The following is a 17,654-nucleotide window of genomic DNA, read 5'->3' as shown; positions in this document are numbered from 1 at the left end:
GACTGTGTCTTAACGTGTGTTACTTCTTTTATTTTGAAAAATCATTTTCTCTTTTTCTTTGTCCAAATTCTTCTAATTCTTGAAGGTGGATTTGAACTCCTGCTCCTTCCTAAAGTTTTTCCTGATTAACTGTACGCCAGAGAAGGGTGTATGTTTATGGTTTTAATGTAAATATAGTTTATTTCCTCAACCAGGTTGTAATCCCTTAGCTAGAAGAGGCCCTGTTGTAAACTTCTATTAGCATTCATCATGCTTTTCATGTGATTTGCATTTAGTAGATATGTTTATTAATGTTGTTTGATTTGGGGTGGGGAGTGGAGTCGAGGGTCTGGTAGAGCAGCAGAAAGTATATTCCAATCAAATTGTCAAACTTCTCCATTTTGTTTACTGTTTTAGTTACTGTGCATCTAAGTAGCATAAGCAAACAATAAAAATGGGGGTTGGAAATGGGAATAAGGCTGCAGCCCTCCAGTTTTCCACTAGTTGCCAGGATACAGAAAAATCTGTGCTGTTTTTATTCAGCTTAAAACTGTGTGGTTGTTTGGTCTTTTACTTCCACATATCCTTTTATATTTATGTATTAATTTTTATTTTGAAGCACTATATTTTACTAAATTAATTAAATATAGCCATCTAAGTATAGCTGTTTACTTTTAGGGACTAAAGCATTTTACTAAAACAATAAAGGGCAAGAACCAGCGTTTACTGAGCATCTATTAAACTGATACTGTGCTATATAAGTAAACATTCTTTTCTTTCTTAAATAATTCAGTAATGTAAGTGCTCTCTGCCTATTTTACATGTGAGAAATTTCCTTAACGGTATCTAGTGAGTGATCTTATATTTAAAATCCAAATCTGTCTAATTCTGCCAGAGTATTGTTTGCTAATCATAAGAGATTTTTAGAGAGCAGAAGAATGAAGAATAAATGCTAAATAAGAAAATGCAGAGTTGTGTAAACCAGAAGAATCTTTTGGAATTATCTTTTTGTTATTTTTCTCACTGTGGTTTTCAGTTTCATTCTTTGCCCATTATCTAAATTCATAGCTAATCAGCTATCTTTGTTTAAGTTGTTAATTTCTCAAAATGAACAAACAGGAATGTTGCAGGACACATAACTGAAAGAGGAGAGTTGGTTGATCCTGTAATATTTTTGAAGTAGAAATTTAGATTTTATTTTTAAAAAGAAGTTCAGTATTAGGTAACTAGTGTATGCTTTTAGATCAGCAAATAAATTTTAATAGAAAGGCCAATATTGGAGCATAGTAATCAGCAAAATTGGTATTAATTTATTAAATGTAAGATAATAATTGATTTAAGATAATACTGAAACAAGGAATAAGGTAAAAGCGGACACGTTTTACTATACCATACACTTGTAAGAAAGTATTATTTTAGAGTTCTGTAATACAGAATGTTTAGCACTCTGTGTTAGATGCTCTCTGATAGGATGATGAACTCCTCCCCCTAATGGAGAAGATAGGTTTCCCGTTCAGTATATGACATTTTAGATGAGGTAGCAGTACATTTTCTGGTAGATGCAGTGGGAAATATTGCAGTAGAAACTGATGAGACTTTAGACTAGAACTTTACATATTTGTAATTTTTCTGCATAAGGTAATATTAAAGCCTTAAGACTTGATGGGCCTGTTGAAAGGTGTTTTATAGACAGAACAACTCAGGAAATCTTGGAACACATCCAGCCAGGTTTAAAAAAGGAAAGAGGAACCAGGGAGATGAAGAGATAGAAAGCAGATTGTGCAGAAGAGCACAAGAGCAGAGAAGAACAGAAAAGTAGTCACTGATCGTTTTCAGTAGTCATTTGAGCCGAGTCTCGGATTGTCAGCCAGTTGTAGGGAGGTAAGGGAATGAATGGTAAGAGGTGGAGGCAGCAGCTACAGATCATTCAGAGAACATGGCAGCAAAAACAGAATCATTCAGCTTTTAAACAGTGTCTCTCTAAAATGGTAGAAACTGTGTTAAAGGCAGAAAAGAAGGACCTTATGGAGAGGGAGAAATTGGAGATCCTGGGAAGGAAGGACATAGTATTGGGAGGAAATTCTTGCAGGGAGGGTAGAGGAAGATACCAGAGTCAAGAGAGAATCTCCATATTAGGGTGGAGGCAAAAGGACAGAGTTTTAAAATAAGCTTCTCCCACCTAAAAATAATGACTATTCTAAATTATGTCTAATAAAGGAAAAATTTTCACCCTGATCAGAGTTTCCAGGCAGTAATAAAATGGGGCCAGAAATTCTTTCTTGGAGCTCTGCTTTTAGGAGGGATCAGGAAAGTATCCATTCTCTAAAAGTAGGCAGTAGTATGCATTTTCACATGGATTTAAAATTTGGGCAAGAATACCTTTCATTCATTCACATGGCTAAGCTAGGATCTGAGGATAAGAACTGTTATATAAATTTTAATTTCCATTTTTACTAAGGTTTCTTGACTGTCGTAGGTCTTAGGAAACCTGTCTCCTTTTAAAGTTTTTTTTTTTTTTAATAAATTTATTTATTTATTTATTTTTGGCTGCGTTGGGTCTTCGTTGCTGCGCGCGGGCTTTCTCTAGTTGTGGCGAGCAGGGGCTACGCTGCGTTGCGGTGCATGAGCTTCTCATTGCGGTGGCTTCTCTTCTTGCAGAGCACGGGCTCTAGGCACACGGGCTCAGTAGTTGTGGCTTGCGGTCTCTAGAGCGCAGGCTCAGTAGTTGTGGCGCACAGGCTTAGTTGCTCCGCGGCATGTGGGATCTTCCCGGACCAGGGCTCGAACCCATATCCCCTGCATTGGCAGGCGGATTCTTAGCCACTGCGCCACCAGGGAAGTCCCTCCTTTTAAAAATTATTTAACAAATATTTATTGAGTTCTCTGCCAGGCTCTTTAATAGTAGCTGTGAAAGACATAAATAGATGAATTAGGTTCCTGCTATTCTAGAGATTATATCCTAGTTATATATGAAAACAGATTATCAACCCTTTTTCTCTGCTTAGTCATTTTACTGTTAAACACCAAAGTAATTTTAAGATAAACCGTAGACATCATAAAATATATCCAGGAATGGTCTCTTGCAAGAAAATGTGAATGTAAAAAATCTAAACTCATGTCTCGAGCAGAAATTATTAACTTTAAAAAGTGTGTAATGTTAGGAGTTGGAGTAGTATTTAATTCTTTTTAACTATGTTTTTGACTTTTAAAAAACATTATATTTAAATATAGATTTATTCAGTTGGCTTAATAGAAGTCCTCTTGTATCTAATATGAACAGATAAACATCCAACTAATATAATCTCTCTTCCATCAGATATAAATCAAATATTTATTGATATTTGCAAGTGAAGATACAAGAATATGGCACAATTTTGCTCAATTTTTAAGTATTTTGTTTCCAAGGTTTGGATGTTTGGGGAAGGTCAGCAAGTGTTTTAAAATTTTTAGAGAGGAGAGATAAAGATATTTGCTTGTCATTCCATCTAGGCATCACAGTATTGACTTACATGGAATATAATTTATGAATAAAAAATTAATACTTGTATAAGATTATGCCTGATACTTCTTTTTAGGTGGGTGTTTGCATGGACATGTTATTAGTAACAATAACATTTCTGAAGGCTGATTTGCCTGGTACACAGGCCACTTTAAATGATAGAAATGTTCTCAGATGAGGGCTTGGAAGTTGGTGCTTTAGAATACTTCCTCTGTCTTTTAGAGCAGAAGATTAGTACATGTTTCTGCAACGTCAGAGACAGATAAGACGCCTAGGGAAATTGCTGATGTTTACAATGAAAATGTCAGAATGAATTTAATAATGTTGCTATAGCAGGAGTCCCCAACCCCGGGCCACGGACCAAGAGTGGTCCGTGGTCTGTTAGGAACCGGGTTGCACAGTAGGAGGTGAGCCGAGCGAAGCTCCATCTGTATTTACAGCTGCTCCCCATTGGTCGCATTACTGCCTCAGCTCCGCCTCCTGTCAGATCAGCGGCGGCATTAGATTCTCATAGGAGCGCGAACCCTACTGTGAACTGCACATGTGAGGGCTCTAGGTCGCAAATACAGATTATCATTAGCAGAGAGGTTTGACTGCACAGAGACCATAATAAATCAGTTGCTTGCAGACTCATATCAAAACCCTGTCAGTGAGTGGCAAGTGAAAACAAGCTCAGGGCTCCCACTGATTCTGCATTATGGTGAGCCGTATAATTATTTCATTATATATTTCATATTATATTACAATATAATAGTAATAGAAATAAAGAGCACAATAAATGTAATGTGCTTGAATCATGCTGAAACCATCCTCCTCCACCCAGTCCGTGGAAAAATTGTCTTCCACGAAACTGGTCCCTGGTGCCAGAAAGGTTGGGGACCGCTGTGCTGTAGGGTAGTTGGAAAGAGCTGATACGTCCTAGTTACTTGAAACTTAGTTGCAGAGAGAGTATCTAGAGTGTTTTTTTTTTAAAACAAAAACAATGAAATAAAAAATATACTAAATAGAAGGAGTTCTAAAAAAGACATCAACTCTGTATACAAGCTGTGCAACCTTATTTGAATCTTAGTTTCCTTAGATGTCAAACAGGCAAAACTCTCATGATAAAATATGTTATAAAACACAATACGTAATAAAATAATATGTGCAAAGGTACACTATAATTTGAAAACAGATGTACAAGCAAACTTAAGGCGATAATATTGTACTTTTAATTTTTACACAGTCATTTAGTAGAGGAGGTGCCTACTAAATCTAATGTTGCCGGGATTTTTAGAAGGAAGGGTAATAAAAGACTGGGGAAGTAGAGGTAAAATACGAGCCCACACTGAGTCTTCGAAATCCTTCTCATTAAACCAACATGTTGTCACTTTGTGAAAGCATTGTAACAGGAGTAGCTAAGATGACACTTGGATTTTGATGTAGGCATAGTTGGTTTTGTCATTTTTATATACGTTTGAAGAATAAGTACACATCTTTTCCTCTTCCTTCTCTTTAAACTTAAACTTGAAGGTTATGAATACCGATGGGACTGGGAGACGAGTGCTAGTGGAAGACAAAATTCCCCACATATTTGGGTTTACTTTGTTGGGTGACTATGTTTACTGGACCGACTGGCAGAGGCGGAGCATCGAAAGAGTACACAAACGAAGTGCAGAGCGGGAAATCATCATAGACCAGCTCCCTGACCTCATGGGCCTGAAGGCCACAAATGTTCATCGAATCGTTGGTAAGTAATTCCACAGTTCTCTTAGAGATTGAACGAGGAATGAGAAAAGATAGAGACAGTCAGCAGCTTGTAAAGTCAGCAGTGTGAATTGTTGATGTTTTGAGGGGATATACATAAATTCTTTGTGGTACAAGTACGTTTTTCTCAAAGTCTGATACCTTTTACATCATATCCCATGGTGTCTAGTGGCTAAGGAAGACAGTGAACAGCTTTTAGACAATTATCTTCTTTCTCAGGGACTATCATTCCATTTCCTTCCACCTCCCTACTGTCAAACCCTAAATGTAAGAACCAGAGAAATTAAATAAATGTCCCAGGGAAAATACTCCAAATCACTTTCTTCTTTTGGTTCCTGAAACCTCCAAACATATTTTCAGCATATCACCAAGTTCAGTGATATTTGGGGATGACCTAGTGCTGGGCACCATGTAGATGGTCCATGAATAATTTTGGAATCAAGAACTTTCTTTAAAGTTGTTTATCCGGAAACAAATGAGAACTTTAAGTTATCAGATTGATTGGCAGGAATAACCTTTTAAATGTTGGCTTAGTACTCTGCCTACATAGTTTGAATCGAAGGGCTAAACTTAACACACACACACCCCTTCATGAAAAGAATTTCTACTGTATGAATAATGCAGTTTAGTTAAAGTTTACTGTGGGTACAAAGGAAAGTATTTTTGTCATACCTCTATTCCCAGTTGATCAGCACAAGAGTTTTGACCTGCTCCGTTTTCAACCTGGGCCAGTTCAGCACTCCTTAGGCAACCTGGTAGTCCCCACTCCTGGGAGGTCACCATACTGATGCCAACTTAATCGGATACCCAATCAGCATAGAGCATTACCGATCAAAACTCTTGGGCTCAAGCCATCTTGCTTCCGAGTAGCTGGGACTATAGGCCTGCACAACTGGCCTTTTATTCCCTATTAACCCTCACAGTGCATGTCTATGAGATTACAACTGAAACTCTAGATTTGGGAGCAAATATCATCCTTGGTCTTTGTGAAACAAATGCTTAGTCATTTTAAATTGAAAATGTGTTGATTGTATCAATGCGTGTGTCCTTCTGTGCCCTTTTATAATTTTAGGTTCCAACCCCTGCGCTGAGGAGAATGGGGGATGTAGCCATCTCTGCCTCTATAGACCTCAGGGCCTTCGCTGTGCCTGCCCCATTGGCTTTGAACTCATCAGTGACATGAAGACCTGCATTGTCCCAGAGGCTTTCCTTTTGTTTTCACGGAGAGCAGATATCAGGAGAATTTCTTTGGAAACTAACAATAATAACGTGGCCATCCCACTCACTGGTGTCAAAGAAGCTTCTGCTTTGGATTTTGATGTGACAGACAACCGAATTTACTGGACTGACATATCACTCAAGGTTAGCAAAAGAACTGGAATATTAAAACTGGGGGCTAAAAGGGAGAGCCTCTAGGATTTCTGACTCTTCGTGCTCTTATCAACTTTCCTCATTACTTAATAGGCAGAGTTCTACAAAAACACTTAATTTTTTAAAGGAAGTCGAGGGAAAGGCCCATTCAGTATTTTTTATTACGTATGTTTTAGTGCAAGATACTCTGCTTGAGTGTTCTAAATCTGCAAGACATAATCTTCCTCTGCTTTGTTCTGTTTGAATTTAATGAGTGACGTTTTCTTCAGTTAGAGAGTAAGCAATTGCATGCTTCATATAAATGGCTTATAGAGACTTGACTCTAAATGTATTAAAAAAAATTTGGGGACACCTGACTGAGATAGAAAATGGCAATTATGAGTTATAGCATACCTTTTTTTTCCCCCCTAGAATAAATATTGAAAAGCACATTGAGTCCATAAGGAGGAGCTCTTAACCGGAAAATCTGGAGAATAAGCTTTCCTTCTTCCAGATTGTTTTGGACTTGTTTTAGATAACTTGTGTAAAATTTTGTCTCATGTGCAAAAATCATGGAATGTTAGAGCCAGAGTTAGATTCTAATGGTGTTCAGTAAAATCTGTTAAATGAGTGAATAAATGCTTTATCTTGGCTTTTATTGTGTGGGCTTGTAAGTTTCCTCATCTTGAAAATAGCGATAATGTCTATCTTGCAGGGCTGTTGTAAGGATTAAATCAGAAAATATATGTACACAAAGTACCTAGGATAGTACTTGCCATGAAGTAGCAGCTATTATTAATAGCTTGAATTATGACGGTTTTAATTTTTAGGGGATTCAAAGCTACAGTGGTAATGGTATGATAATAGTCACATGCACCTCTATAAGGTATCAATATAAGGTTGTTGAGATCTTCAGTTGACACGGTGACATGGCCTACTCTCAGGTACCCTCAGGAAGCTGACTACCAGTTAAAAGTCTGCAACATTCTGGTCACGTCTCTTTCACTTGATTACTAATAAATTTTACAAGAATAGTCATTCCACTGTTCTACTAGAATAAATTTCTGGTCCTTAAAAATTTCAAAACTTTCTCCCTGAATTGGCAATAAAACTTGAGGTCACAGTTGCATTTATTAGAGACTGACATCATTTTTTTTCTTTGCTCATAAAATATGTGAATTGTATTGAGAAACTACGCCTCTGGCTCTTCTGGATCCTCCCACCCAACGAAAAACAAACCATACATTCCTTCTGGATGGTGTTTTGTACTTAAGTCCTGTGACTTTTTTGTTAATCTTATTTTTGCAGACCATCAGCAGAGCCTTTATGAATGGCAGTGCACTGGAACATGTGGTAGAATTTGGCTTAGATTATCCAGAAGGCATGGCAGTAGACTGGCTTGGGAAGAACTTGTACTGGGCAGACACAGGAACAAATCGAATTGAGGTATCAAAGTTGGACGGGCAGCACCGACAAGTTTTGGTGTGGAAAGACCTAGATAGTCCCAGAGCTCTTGCATTGGACCCCGCTGAAGGGTAAACAGCTTTTTGTATGCATTCTTTGCAACTGCATTGTTCATGGCCAAGTTATGGATTATATTCTTGATGTCTTAAATAATGCTTATTAGGAATTTGACAAGTCAACCATAGACAGGCTTTATCTTAAAACCATTAGTTGAGATTTCACTGATTTAGAATTAATAATTATTAGCTAAATTTGACTTTTGTCATCATTAACATTGGGTGAAAAAGATTAGTGAGGGCTTCCCTGGTGGCGCAGTGGTTGGGAGTCCGCCTGCCGATGCAGGGGGCGCGGGTTCGTGCCCCGGTCCGGGAAGATCCCACATGCCGCGGAGCAGCTGGGCCCGTGAGCCATGGCCGCTGAGCCTGCGCGTCCGGAGCCTGTGCTCCGCAACGGGAGAGGCCACAACAGTGAGAGGCCCGCGTACCGCGAAAAAAAAAACCGTGAAATGGATTAATAATTAAATATTAATGATCATACTTATATACTAAGTAGACAGCCTTTTTAAAGGTGTCATCAAGTCTGTATTTGCTTGCACTCTCTCCCAAGTTACACCAGATTCCAAACCTATGAAAGTGAACCCACTGAAATAATGTGTGCTAGGAAATAACTGCATTTTACAAGCTCCATTCTAGAATGTTTGTTAATTCAAAAATGGACAATTAGTTTGATTATTGTTATAAACTTGGGGAAACTTTGATATTAAACAGTGAACTTTCTGATAAACTATTTTTTTTACAACGTGACATGTTTTTCAATGGTAGATGATCCTTCTTACATGATTTAGCAAGTTTTAAAAAGCCGGCATCTAAGAAATCTGAAATGTGAAGAATAACTCCATTTTAAAAAGCAGAAGTTAACAGTGTGAACATACAAACATATTTACTGTAGCCGTAATGAAACATAGTTTCCCTGAATCAGTCAGTTCCATGGTTAGCTTGTTAGCCATGTAGTTAAGAAGGTCATACTGAAAGCACCCCCTCTGTGCTGACATGTTGTGATTGGGTTATGGTGATTTTTATTCTAAACATTAGTTACCAGACAGATATTTAGTAGTTGGGACGAAGTACTCTAGTTTATGTGGCTGCTGGCAACTGTGAAATTTCTCCCACAGTTGTTTTCTCTTGGGCTCTCGGGGTGTGCACGTGCCTGTCAGCTGACAAGTACAAATGCAAACAAAGACCGAGACAACTTCAGTTTTCAGAAAACCATGTTCATACATTGCTACCAAATCAACCATCAGCTAACAGGCTGATGAGTGAATGTCTGCCATGGGTATTTGATGAGACCTGGCACGTGGAGAACATTCCTACTCCCAGTATTCAGAGTGTCTTCAAACTAGCACTACTAGTTCAGCTGGAAGGGCATTTGGCTAAGGGTTAGCTTCTAGTTCTAGCGCTGCCATGTGACTGGCTTGAAGACATCAGACAAATCAGTCACACTTTTAGTGCCTTGGCCTCCTCATGTGTAAAAAACCTATACTGTTGAGCTGCTCTAAGGTTAAGGTGAAGAACTCAAAAGAGTACAACAAAAGCAAAAGAGTGTTCTAAAATTTCACAGGGGTTGTAGTAATAGTGTTCACTGACCAGCTGACACATTAAGGGGTGGTTCGTTGCTCTTACACGTCGCGGTATGTTGCCTTCGACCATGTGACCAAATACATTTTCAAACTTTGCTTTTAAATTTCAGTTAAAGGCTATTAATTTTTACCCTTGATATACTGCTGCAACTTAGTTTGGGGGAGAGTTGATGACACAAATTGAAAAGAAGTTTAAAAATTCGAATTACTTGTATTCAGAAATACATATATTTTGTTCTGAAGTGAATCAGGTTCTGAGACCAGAGCTTTAATTCTTTGCTAACTTCTTGAATATTAGTTTTATAAATGCAATGCTGCAATAAGGAAATCATTGGTTTGTTTCCAGTTCCTAGGTTTTGGATGGAACAAATTCATTGGAAAGACTAAGGAAAGCTGACTCACTTCCTTTTTAGGATATGAGAAAAAATATTTAGTTGAGGCTGCCAGTATTCTTGAAAAAAATTATAGCTATGATTTTGCTTTACCAATTTCCTTGACTTAATGTATATTTTCTTTAAATTCATTTAGTTACTGTGCATGAATATGATCCTTTCTCCCAAATAGTCAAAAATGAAATGTTAAGTATCCACTGTTTTGAATTTAGATTTATGTATTGGACTGAATGGGGTGGAAAGCCTAAGATAGACAGAGCTGCCATGGATGGAAGTGAACGTACTACATTAGTTCCAAATGTGGGGCGAGCAAATGGCCTAACTATTGATTATGCTAAAAGGAGGCTTTATTGGACAGACCTGGACACCAACTTAATAGAATCTTCAAATATGCTTGGTAAGCTGTACTCCCTTTTGTTCAGACAGATAGTATATAATCCTTTCTGTGCACAAGTCAGTGGCTGCTGTTTACCGTAGGTTAGATACTATTAATAAAACTTCATATGAATGTCTAGGTTTTTCCTCTGTCTCACACTGTATCCTATTTATTAATAGTGGGCTAGGTACTTGGATTCATATCTCTTTAATATGTGGACATTTCATTACTGTTGGGCTTATAATGGAATTTATAACACCCTGGGCATTCCTGAAGTGACTTTTTGTACCGGTAAAATACAATATATGCATTTTCATCCTTTTTTGGAAGGAAAAATAGTTGAACTGTAGACCTTTATGGAGGGAAAATAAGACCACAATCAAAATAGACCATTTACAGGAGTTTAAAAAAACTCAGTGATTTGTAGCAAGAATATTAGTTTGAGGCATGGGGTCAGACTGCAGGTGGGTTGATTTCAGAGGACCAGTCTGGTTTAAGAATTGCTTTTAAGGGAATTCTTCTGTTTTAAATTGCTTACAAAAGTAATGTTTTATATGTTAACATTTTATTTTATTTTTGCCAACAAGACTTACATTCTCACATATTTCATCTCTCTGCTTCTCCCCTTTCTACTGCCTTTCTGAAAACAGGACTCAACCGTGAGGTTATAGCAGATGACTTGCCTCATCCGTTTGGCTTAACTCAGTACCAAGATTACATCTACTGGACGGACTGGAGCCGACGCAGCATCGAGCGTGCCAACAAAACCAGTGGCCAAAACCGCACCATCATCCAGGGCCATTTGGATTATGTGATGGACATCCTCGTGTTTCACTCCTCTCGGCAGGCAGGGTGGAATGAGTGTGCTTCCAGCAATGGGCACTGCTCCCACCTCTGCTTGGCGGTGCCAGTTGGAGGTTTTGTTTGTGGATGCCCTGCCCACTACTCTCTTAATGCTGACAACAGGACTTGTCGTGGTAAGCTGCATTTCCCCCCCCCCCAAAGCAATCTAGAATTAGAGGAGAAAACACTGTAGTTCATGTTCTTTCTAGAATAAAAAGTTGTAGAGGTCCAGAGTTGATCATTTGTTTAATAAAAGGGAAGGACTAAATGTGGAAAAATGCAAGTTTTTGTTACTTTTATTTGTTTGGTGCTAACTAGTTGATGTTATGGAAGAATTGATACTATAGAAAAGGTAAGTCTTTTATCCTTGGGGATTAAATATGTATTGAAAAATGTGCATAGCTTCTTTGAGAGACAGCAGACAGCACATATGTGTGCTATACATATTTATTCATGATAAAGGAAGGGAAGAACAGTACAAACAGTACAACAAAGAGAATCTACAAAATGCGATCTCCTTGTCCTTTGAAGTTCATAGAATAGGCTAAAGATGAAGAATTTAAGTGTGTAAGAGGCCAGGCAGAAAATGCAATGAGTAAATTTAGCTCAGTATGAAACAGTAAATAGATGGGGAAGGAAAACTGGAGAGCACATGCTCTGAACATAGTGAGTGGTCGCCACTTACTTCTAGCTGATGTTACCAGCTCTTCTCAGATTCACATGCACACAGAGACACACACACATACAGTGCTGAGAACACCAAAACACAGTGTGCCACAAAAGATTGTTGGCTTGGGGAGTCCTGATTTATGATTCAGGTGTGCGTGAATGCCCATGTCTTGGTGGATAGACAAGAACAAATTGGTAGATATGATAAATAGATCAGAAAAAGTAGATTCGTGGGAGAGAAGTAGGGTATGGTTCACTAAGTTAGAAGGTAACAAAATTGCTGTAGGATATTGGATATAGTGAACTATTGAAATTACCTTATTCTGTGCCTGAAAGTATAGGAGGTCACATAGGAAAGGATCTAGTCTGTTCTGACACAAGACTTCAGTTCTGAAAAGGAAAGAACATCAGTTTATAGTTTAATGATTTGGCATCTCTGTCACATGTAAGTTTTGTGTTTTACCAAAGCAAGTCACATACATTTTTTAAGCCTTATTTTTTCTCATTTGTACAATGGGAATAATAATAGTAATTAACTTGTAGGGTTGCTATGAAAATTGAATAAGATATAATTACATGATTTGATTGCTGTGGAGAATGGATTTGAGGAGGAAAATTAAGTGGTTGCAGGGCAGTCAGACTCTTGTGATAATGCAGGTCGACTTAGACGGGGCTGGTGGCCGTTGTGATGGAGAGACGTTGATGGGTTCAAGGTATATTTTGAAACTAGAATGAACAGAACTTGTTAATGAGTTGTATATGAGGAAGAATAAGAGGGAGGAAGCAAGGATGACTTGTAGATTTTTGGTGTGAGCAGTTAAGTAGATAGTAAATGGGGAGGATTCGTTTTCAAAAAGAATTTAAAAATAATTTTAGGTTTGTATTGATTTTCCTATGGGAAATAGAACTATTAAATAGGTAAATGTAGGGACTTCCCTGGTGGTGCAGTGGTTAAGAATCCGCCTGCCAACGCAGGGGACATGGGTTCGAGCCCTGGTCCGGGAAGATCCCACATGCCACGGAGCAACTAAGCCCGTGAGCCACAACTACTGAGCCTGCGCTCTAGAGCCCGTGTGCCACAACTACTGAGCCTGTGCTCTAGAGCCCGCGTGCCTAAAGCCCGTGCTCTGCAACAAGATAGGCCACCGCAATGAGAAGCCTGCGCACTGCAATGAACAGTAGCCCTCACTCACTGCAACTAGAGAAAGCCTGTGTGCAGCAACGGAGACCCAACGCAGCCTTAGATAGATAGATAGATAGATAGATAGATAGATAGATAGATCGATCAACAGATACCCAACGCAGCCATAGATAGATCAGTCGATCAACAGAGACCCAATGCAGCCGTAGTTAGATTGATAGATAGGAAGATAGGAAGAAAGAAAGAAAGAAAGGAGGGAGGGAGGGAGGGAGGAAGAAAGAAAGGAAAGGAAAGGAAAGAAAGGAAGGAAGGAAAAGAAAGAAAGAAAGAAATTGTATAGAAGAATCCATAGCTCAGGGAGATGTTAGAGGTATTAATTTTAGAAATGCCAGCATGTATTTAAAATAGGTACTTAGGGAGAAGGTATAGACCTGGGGTCAGCAAACTTTTTCTTTAAAGAGCCAGAGAGTAAATATTTAGGCTTTGTGAATCCTATAGTCTCTCTCACATCTATTCAGCTCTGAACATTTCAGTGTGATAGCAGCCATAGATGTTACATTTTTAAAATGTGGCTCAATTCTGATAAACTTTATTATAAAAACAGGCAGCAGGCCAGATTTACCTTGTGGGCCATAGTTTGCAAACTCTAGTGTGGCGAAAAGAAGGGGTCTGGTAACCTCAGGAACTCTGGTTGAGGAGAGAAAGCTCGCAGTGGACACAGAAAAGCAGCAGCGAGAAGGGCCAGAGGAGAACCAGGAGAAGATAGTGACACAGAAGACAAGAGAGAAGATTGTTTGAAAATAGAACTGTGTTAATGCTGTTGACAGGTTGAGTAAGGTGAGGCCTAAAATAGTATCCATTGGATATTTGGATGAGGTGGTTATTAGTAACGCTGAAAAAAGTAATTTCAGGGAGGTAATGGTGAAAGATGGGAATAGATCAACAAGTGAATGGAGAAAAGGAAGGGCTGGTAGTGTATGTGTTATGTAGACATCTTTTTTAAGAAGTTTAACTTTGGAAGGAGAAAATGGGGGTAATAAGTGTTGGAGACAGAAGAATAGGGAAAGACCTTTTGAGGTCATTATTGTTTGGTCTGATTTTACCAGTGTGTGCTAGTTGGTGAGTGAAGGTCTTGAGAAATCAGTGCTGAGTGTCCCTAATGTCTGTCTTTGGCTCTTTCTGAGATGATTGGCAGTGTTTCAGGAGGCTTCCTGTTGCGTGTTCTTTTTATAATGAGTACTATTTAATATTTGTGCACAGATGTATTAGATTCCAAAGCAGATTACAAGAGAAGTTTAACACAAAGTACTTGCCCTCAAAAAGTTTTCTAACATTGTGTAATTTACTCCTAGACCTGTGTTTCAAAAGCTAAATCAGATCATGTTGTTACTCTGCTCAAAACCTCCCATTTCACACAGAGTGAAAACCTAGTTCTTATAATGGCCTACAAGTTCCTGCATGATCTGTACCCCACATTTCGCACCCCCCCCCCCGCTTTGCTTCTCTAACCTCAGCTTTTACCATTCTCTCCCTTGCTCTCTCCATGGCAGCCACACCAGCCTCATTGCTGTTTTCAAATATGCCAGTTACTCCTACTTCAGGACTGTTATACTGCTTATTTCCTCTACTTGGAATGTTCTTCCTGCAGATATTTGCATGGATATACTTCACCTCCAAGTCATTGCTTAATTGTGACCTCCACAGTGAGACCTGATCTGCCCGATTTAAAATTGCAAGTCATCCTTCCACCCTATCTAACATTGCCAGTGCCCCTTACCTGCCATTTTTCTTTTTCCTGTGACACTTAATCACTCTCTGATATACTGTATAATTTATACACTCTATTATTTATATACTATAACCTCTTTATTATGCTTATTACTTGTTATCTGTTTACTGGGATATAAACTCCATGAAGCAGCATTTTTTTCCTGTTTTTCCACTGATGTATCTTAGGTGCCTAAAAAAGTGTTCGGTAAATAGTAGTCATTCAAGAAATCATTGTTAAATAGAAGAATGAAGAAGCAGGACAGGATTTGGAAAAACATGTGCTCTTCCATTCAGCAGCAGCTTTGTGACCTGGGAAAAATTACTTAACCTTTCTGAGCCTTCCTTTAGAAATTACTTAACTGTTCTGAGTTTGCTCACCTATAAAATGGAGTAATTTGGGGGATTGGATGACATCTGGTATGATGTGTGACATCTTGGAGTTCCTAAATAAATGCTTGTTTCTTTTCTTTCCCAGTTTTCTGAAATAATTTTATTTCCTTACTTTCAAAATCATGGCTACAGGGCTGTCCTTAGTTATCATCATCTCATGCTTGTTTCTTCATTTGTTTACTCATTTATTCTTTCAGTGAATATTTACTGAACACCTAATCCACACTGGGCATCATTTGAGCCAGTGAAGAATGTAGCACTGAATAAAATAGACATTAATCCCTGCCCTCATGGAGCTTACATTTCAGTGGGACAGATAATGAACTAAATAAGTAAACTCTGTCAGGAGTTAGATGGAGATGAGTGTTATGGAGAAAATTAAGAGCAAGAAAGGGTGGGTAAGAGGATCACAGTGTTAAATAGGGTCATGAGAGAAGTCCTGACTGTAAAAGTGACACTATGTCCGGAACTGAGGGAGGTGAGAAAATGAGCTATGCTGGATATCTGGGAGAAGACCTGTCAAGCAAAAGGGAATAGCAAATGCAGGGGCCCTAGGGGGAAGCATGTTCGGCATATTAGAGGAACACCTAGGAGGCCAGTGTCTCTGGAACACAGTGAATAGAAATTAAGTCAGAGAGGAGGCCAAATTGTGTAATCCTTTGTTCAGTACTGAAGTGGTTGGCCTCTATGGAACCTTTGTGCAAATTGGGAAAAGATGTTTCCTCTGGGCAGATGCAGCTGCATAGGTGCTTGACTTGGCTAATGAAGTGTGGACTGGACTTCAGTCCCTACCTGGCGCCTTTGGCACAATGCACAGATGGCACAGTCAGACATGGTGGGCTTGCCCTTGTCATTTATGCTGTTCTTACACCAGAGTAATACCTTTCTTTCAGCTTTGGGTGAACACTTGTGTCTTCAAAGGAGAGCTGAAGAGCTTCCTCCTACATCCTCCTCCAGCTTCTGCGTGTGGCTGGCTGTCTTCGTTGTGGGAATGCAAAACAGAGACAGCCTCATAGCACAGTTTTGAAAGCATTCTGCAGGAGATGAGGGAGTGGTGGCTAGAGGTTACATAAATTAGGATGGATTGAGGTTTACAAACTTGCATATTCTTTGTCACTTTTGTAAATAAGTCAAAACATTAGCTTCCTCTTAGAAATATTTAGCCAGCTGTAATTATTAATGTCATCCATAGACTTTGAAACAAGCATTTCTTTGGAGCCATATTTGGCTTTGTCTTAATCTACATTTCTAGAACACCTAATTGTGGAATCTTATTAAAGGTTAAAACTTGACTCAAAAAAAAAAAAAGTACCCAGTGAAACATACTTGGAGCCAAATATATATTTGATTATTTCCCAGGCAGGAAAAGTTGACACCTAAAACTGTGGGGTCTTTCTTCTAAGTTTCATTGTATGTCTTAGTATAAGCGGTGCTTATTTTGTTGGAAATTTAGAATTCAGAACTTTTTTTTCCTATTGTCTTGATTTACAAGAATGTAGTACTGCCAAAAAAATAATTCTTTAAAAAAAAAAAAAGATGGGAAACTTGTTAACTACTCTGTTGTGACCTGTATTCTTACTGCTTAAGGCATGGGTTCTACTAAAATTGCTGAAAATTGTTAAATCAATATGTTATGGACTCCAGGTAATGGAGAGTTCCAGTGGGATCATTGGAATACTTTCTAAATCTTCCAAGCTAGGTATGGACTTTTAGCCAGTGAGGAACTCAAAGCCGAATTTCAGTGTTGTGAATACCAAGTTTCTTTGTGAGAACCAGTGAATTTCTTCGGGATTTAAGCCAGTATACATTTGGGTGTAAACGTAAAGTCAACCAGGGAACCACAAATAATGGAGCTGTGAAGAATGGGGTTTAAGGGGAAATAAAGCAGGGAGTTCTGTCTTGGCCATTTATGTTCATATCCCTGAGAAGGACAAAATTCTCCTGGATTTAGGTGGTGACTGAGCAATGTGTAATTACAGAATTTTTACATATATTTTAAATGAAGATTTAAAAAATGCTATTAGACTTTGAAGTTTTTGGTAGCACTGCCAGATGCTATCCTTTTCTAGGTTAGAGATGCAGAGGCCTAGTCCCTGGGAAAGGGAAGTGTTGTCTCCGTTGCATTTTCCCATTTCATAAATTTAGGGCATCAACTTAAGTGTGCTTTTTTTTTTTTTTTTTTTTTTTTACTGGCTCCCTCTCCTTGCAACCCACTATGCAAAGTATTAAGCGTATATCTGCAACCAGTGAGGGTTGGTTTGAATCCTACTAATACCAAGTTTATTACTGCTACTACTGGTAATAATAAACAGTAGTTATTTTTACTTGACATTTACATAATGCCTTACAATTTTTTGTTGAGGTATAATTGCCATAATGCCTTACAGTTTTTAAAGTAT

General features: G+C 38.5%; 1 protein-coding gene across 5 annotated transcripts in view; it reads left to right on the top strand.

Moving 5' to 3' along the window:
- The window catches only part of LRP6 (LDL receptor related protein 6), a 178,427-nt gene that overhangs the window by 121,421 nt on the left and 39,352 nt on the right, over positions 1 to 17,654 (top strand). For all 5 annotated transcript variants that reach the window (XM_069541179.1, XM_069541178.1, XM_060024306.2 and 2 more), the window contains 5 exons: positions 4,991 to 5,207; positions 6,297 to 6,586; positions 7,883 to 8,109; positions 10,279 to 10,463; positions 11,093 to 11,419. In XM_069541179.1, the coding sequence (XP_069397280.1) occupies positions 4,991 to 5,207; positions 6,297 to 6,586; positions 7,883 to 8,109; positions 10,279 to 10,463; positions 11,093 to 11,419 (1,246 nt within the window). The remainder of the gene's footprint in view (positions 1 to 4,990; positions 5,208 to 6,296; positions 6,587 to 7,882; positions 8,110 to 10,278; positions 10,464 to 11,092; positions 11,420 to 17,654) is intronic.

The sequence above is a fragment of the Delphinus delphis genome, chromosome 11 (genome assembly GCF_949987515.2).
Source record: "Delphinus delphis chromosome 11, mDelDel1.2, whole genome shotgun sequence".
NCBI classification, from domain to species: domain Eukaryota; kingdom Metazoa; phylum Chordata; class Mammalia; order Artiodactyla; family Delphinidae; genus Delphinus; species Delphinus delphis.
The sequence above is the reverse complement of the archived record's forward strand: the minus strand, read 5'-3'. Positions and strand labels throughout refer to the sequence as shown.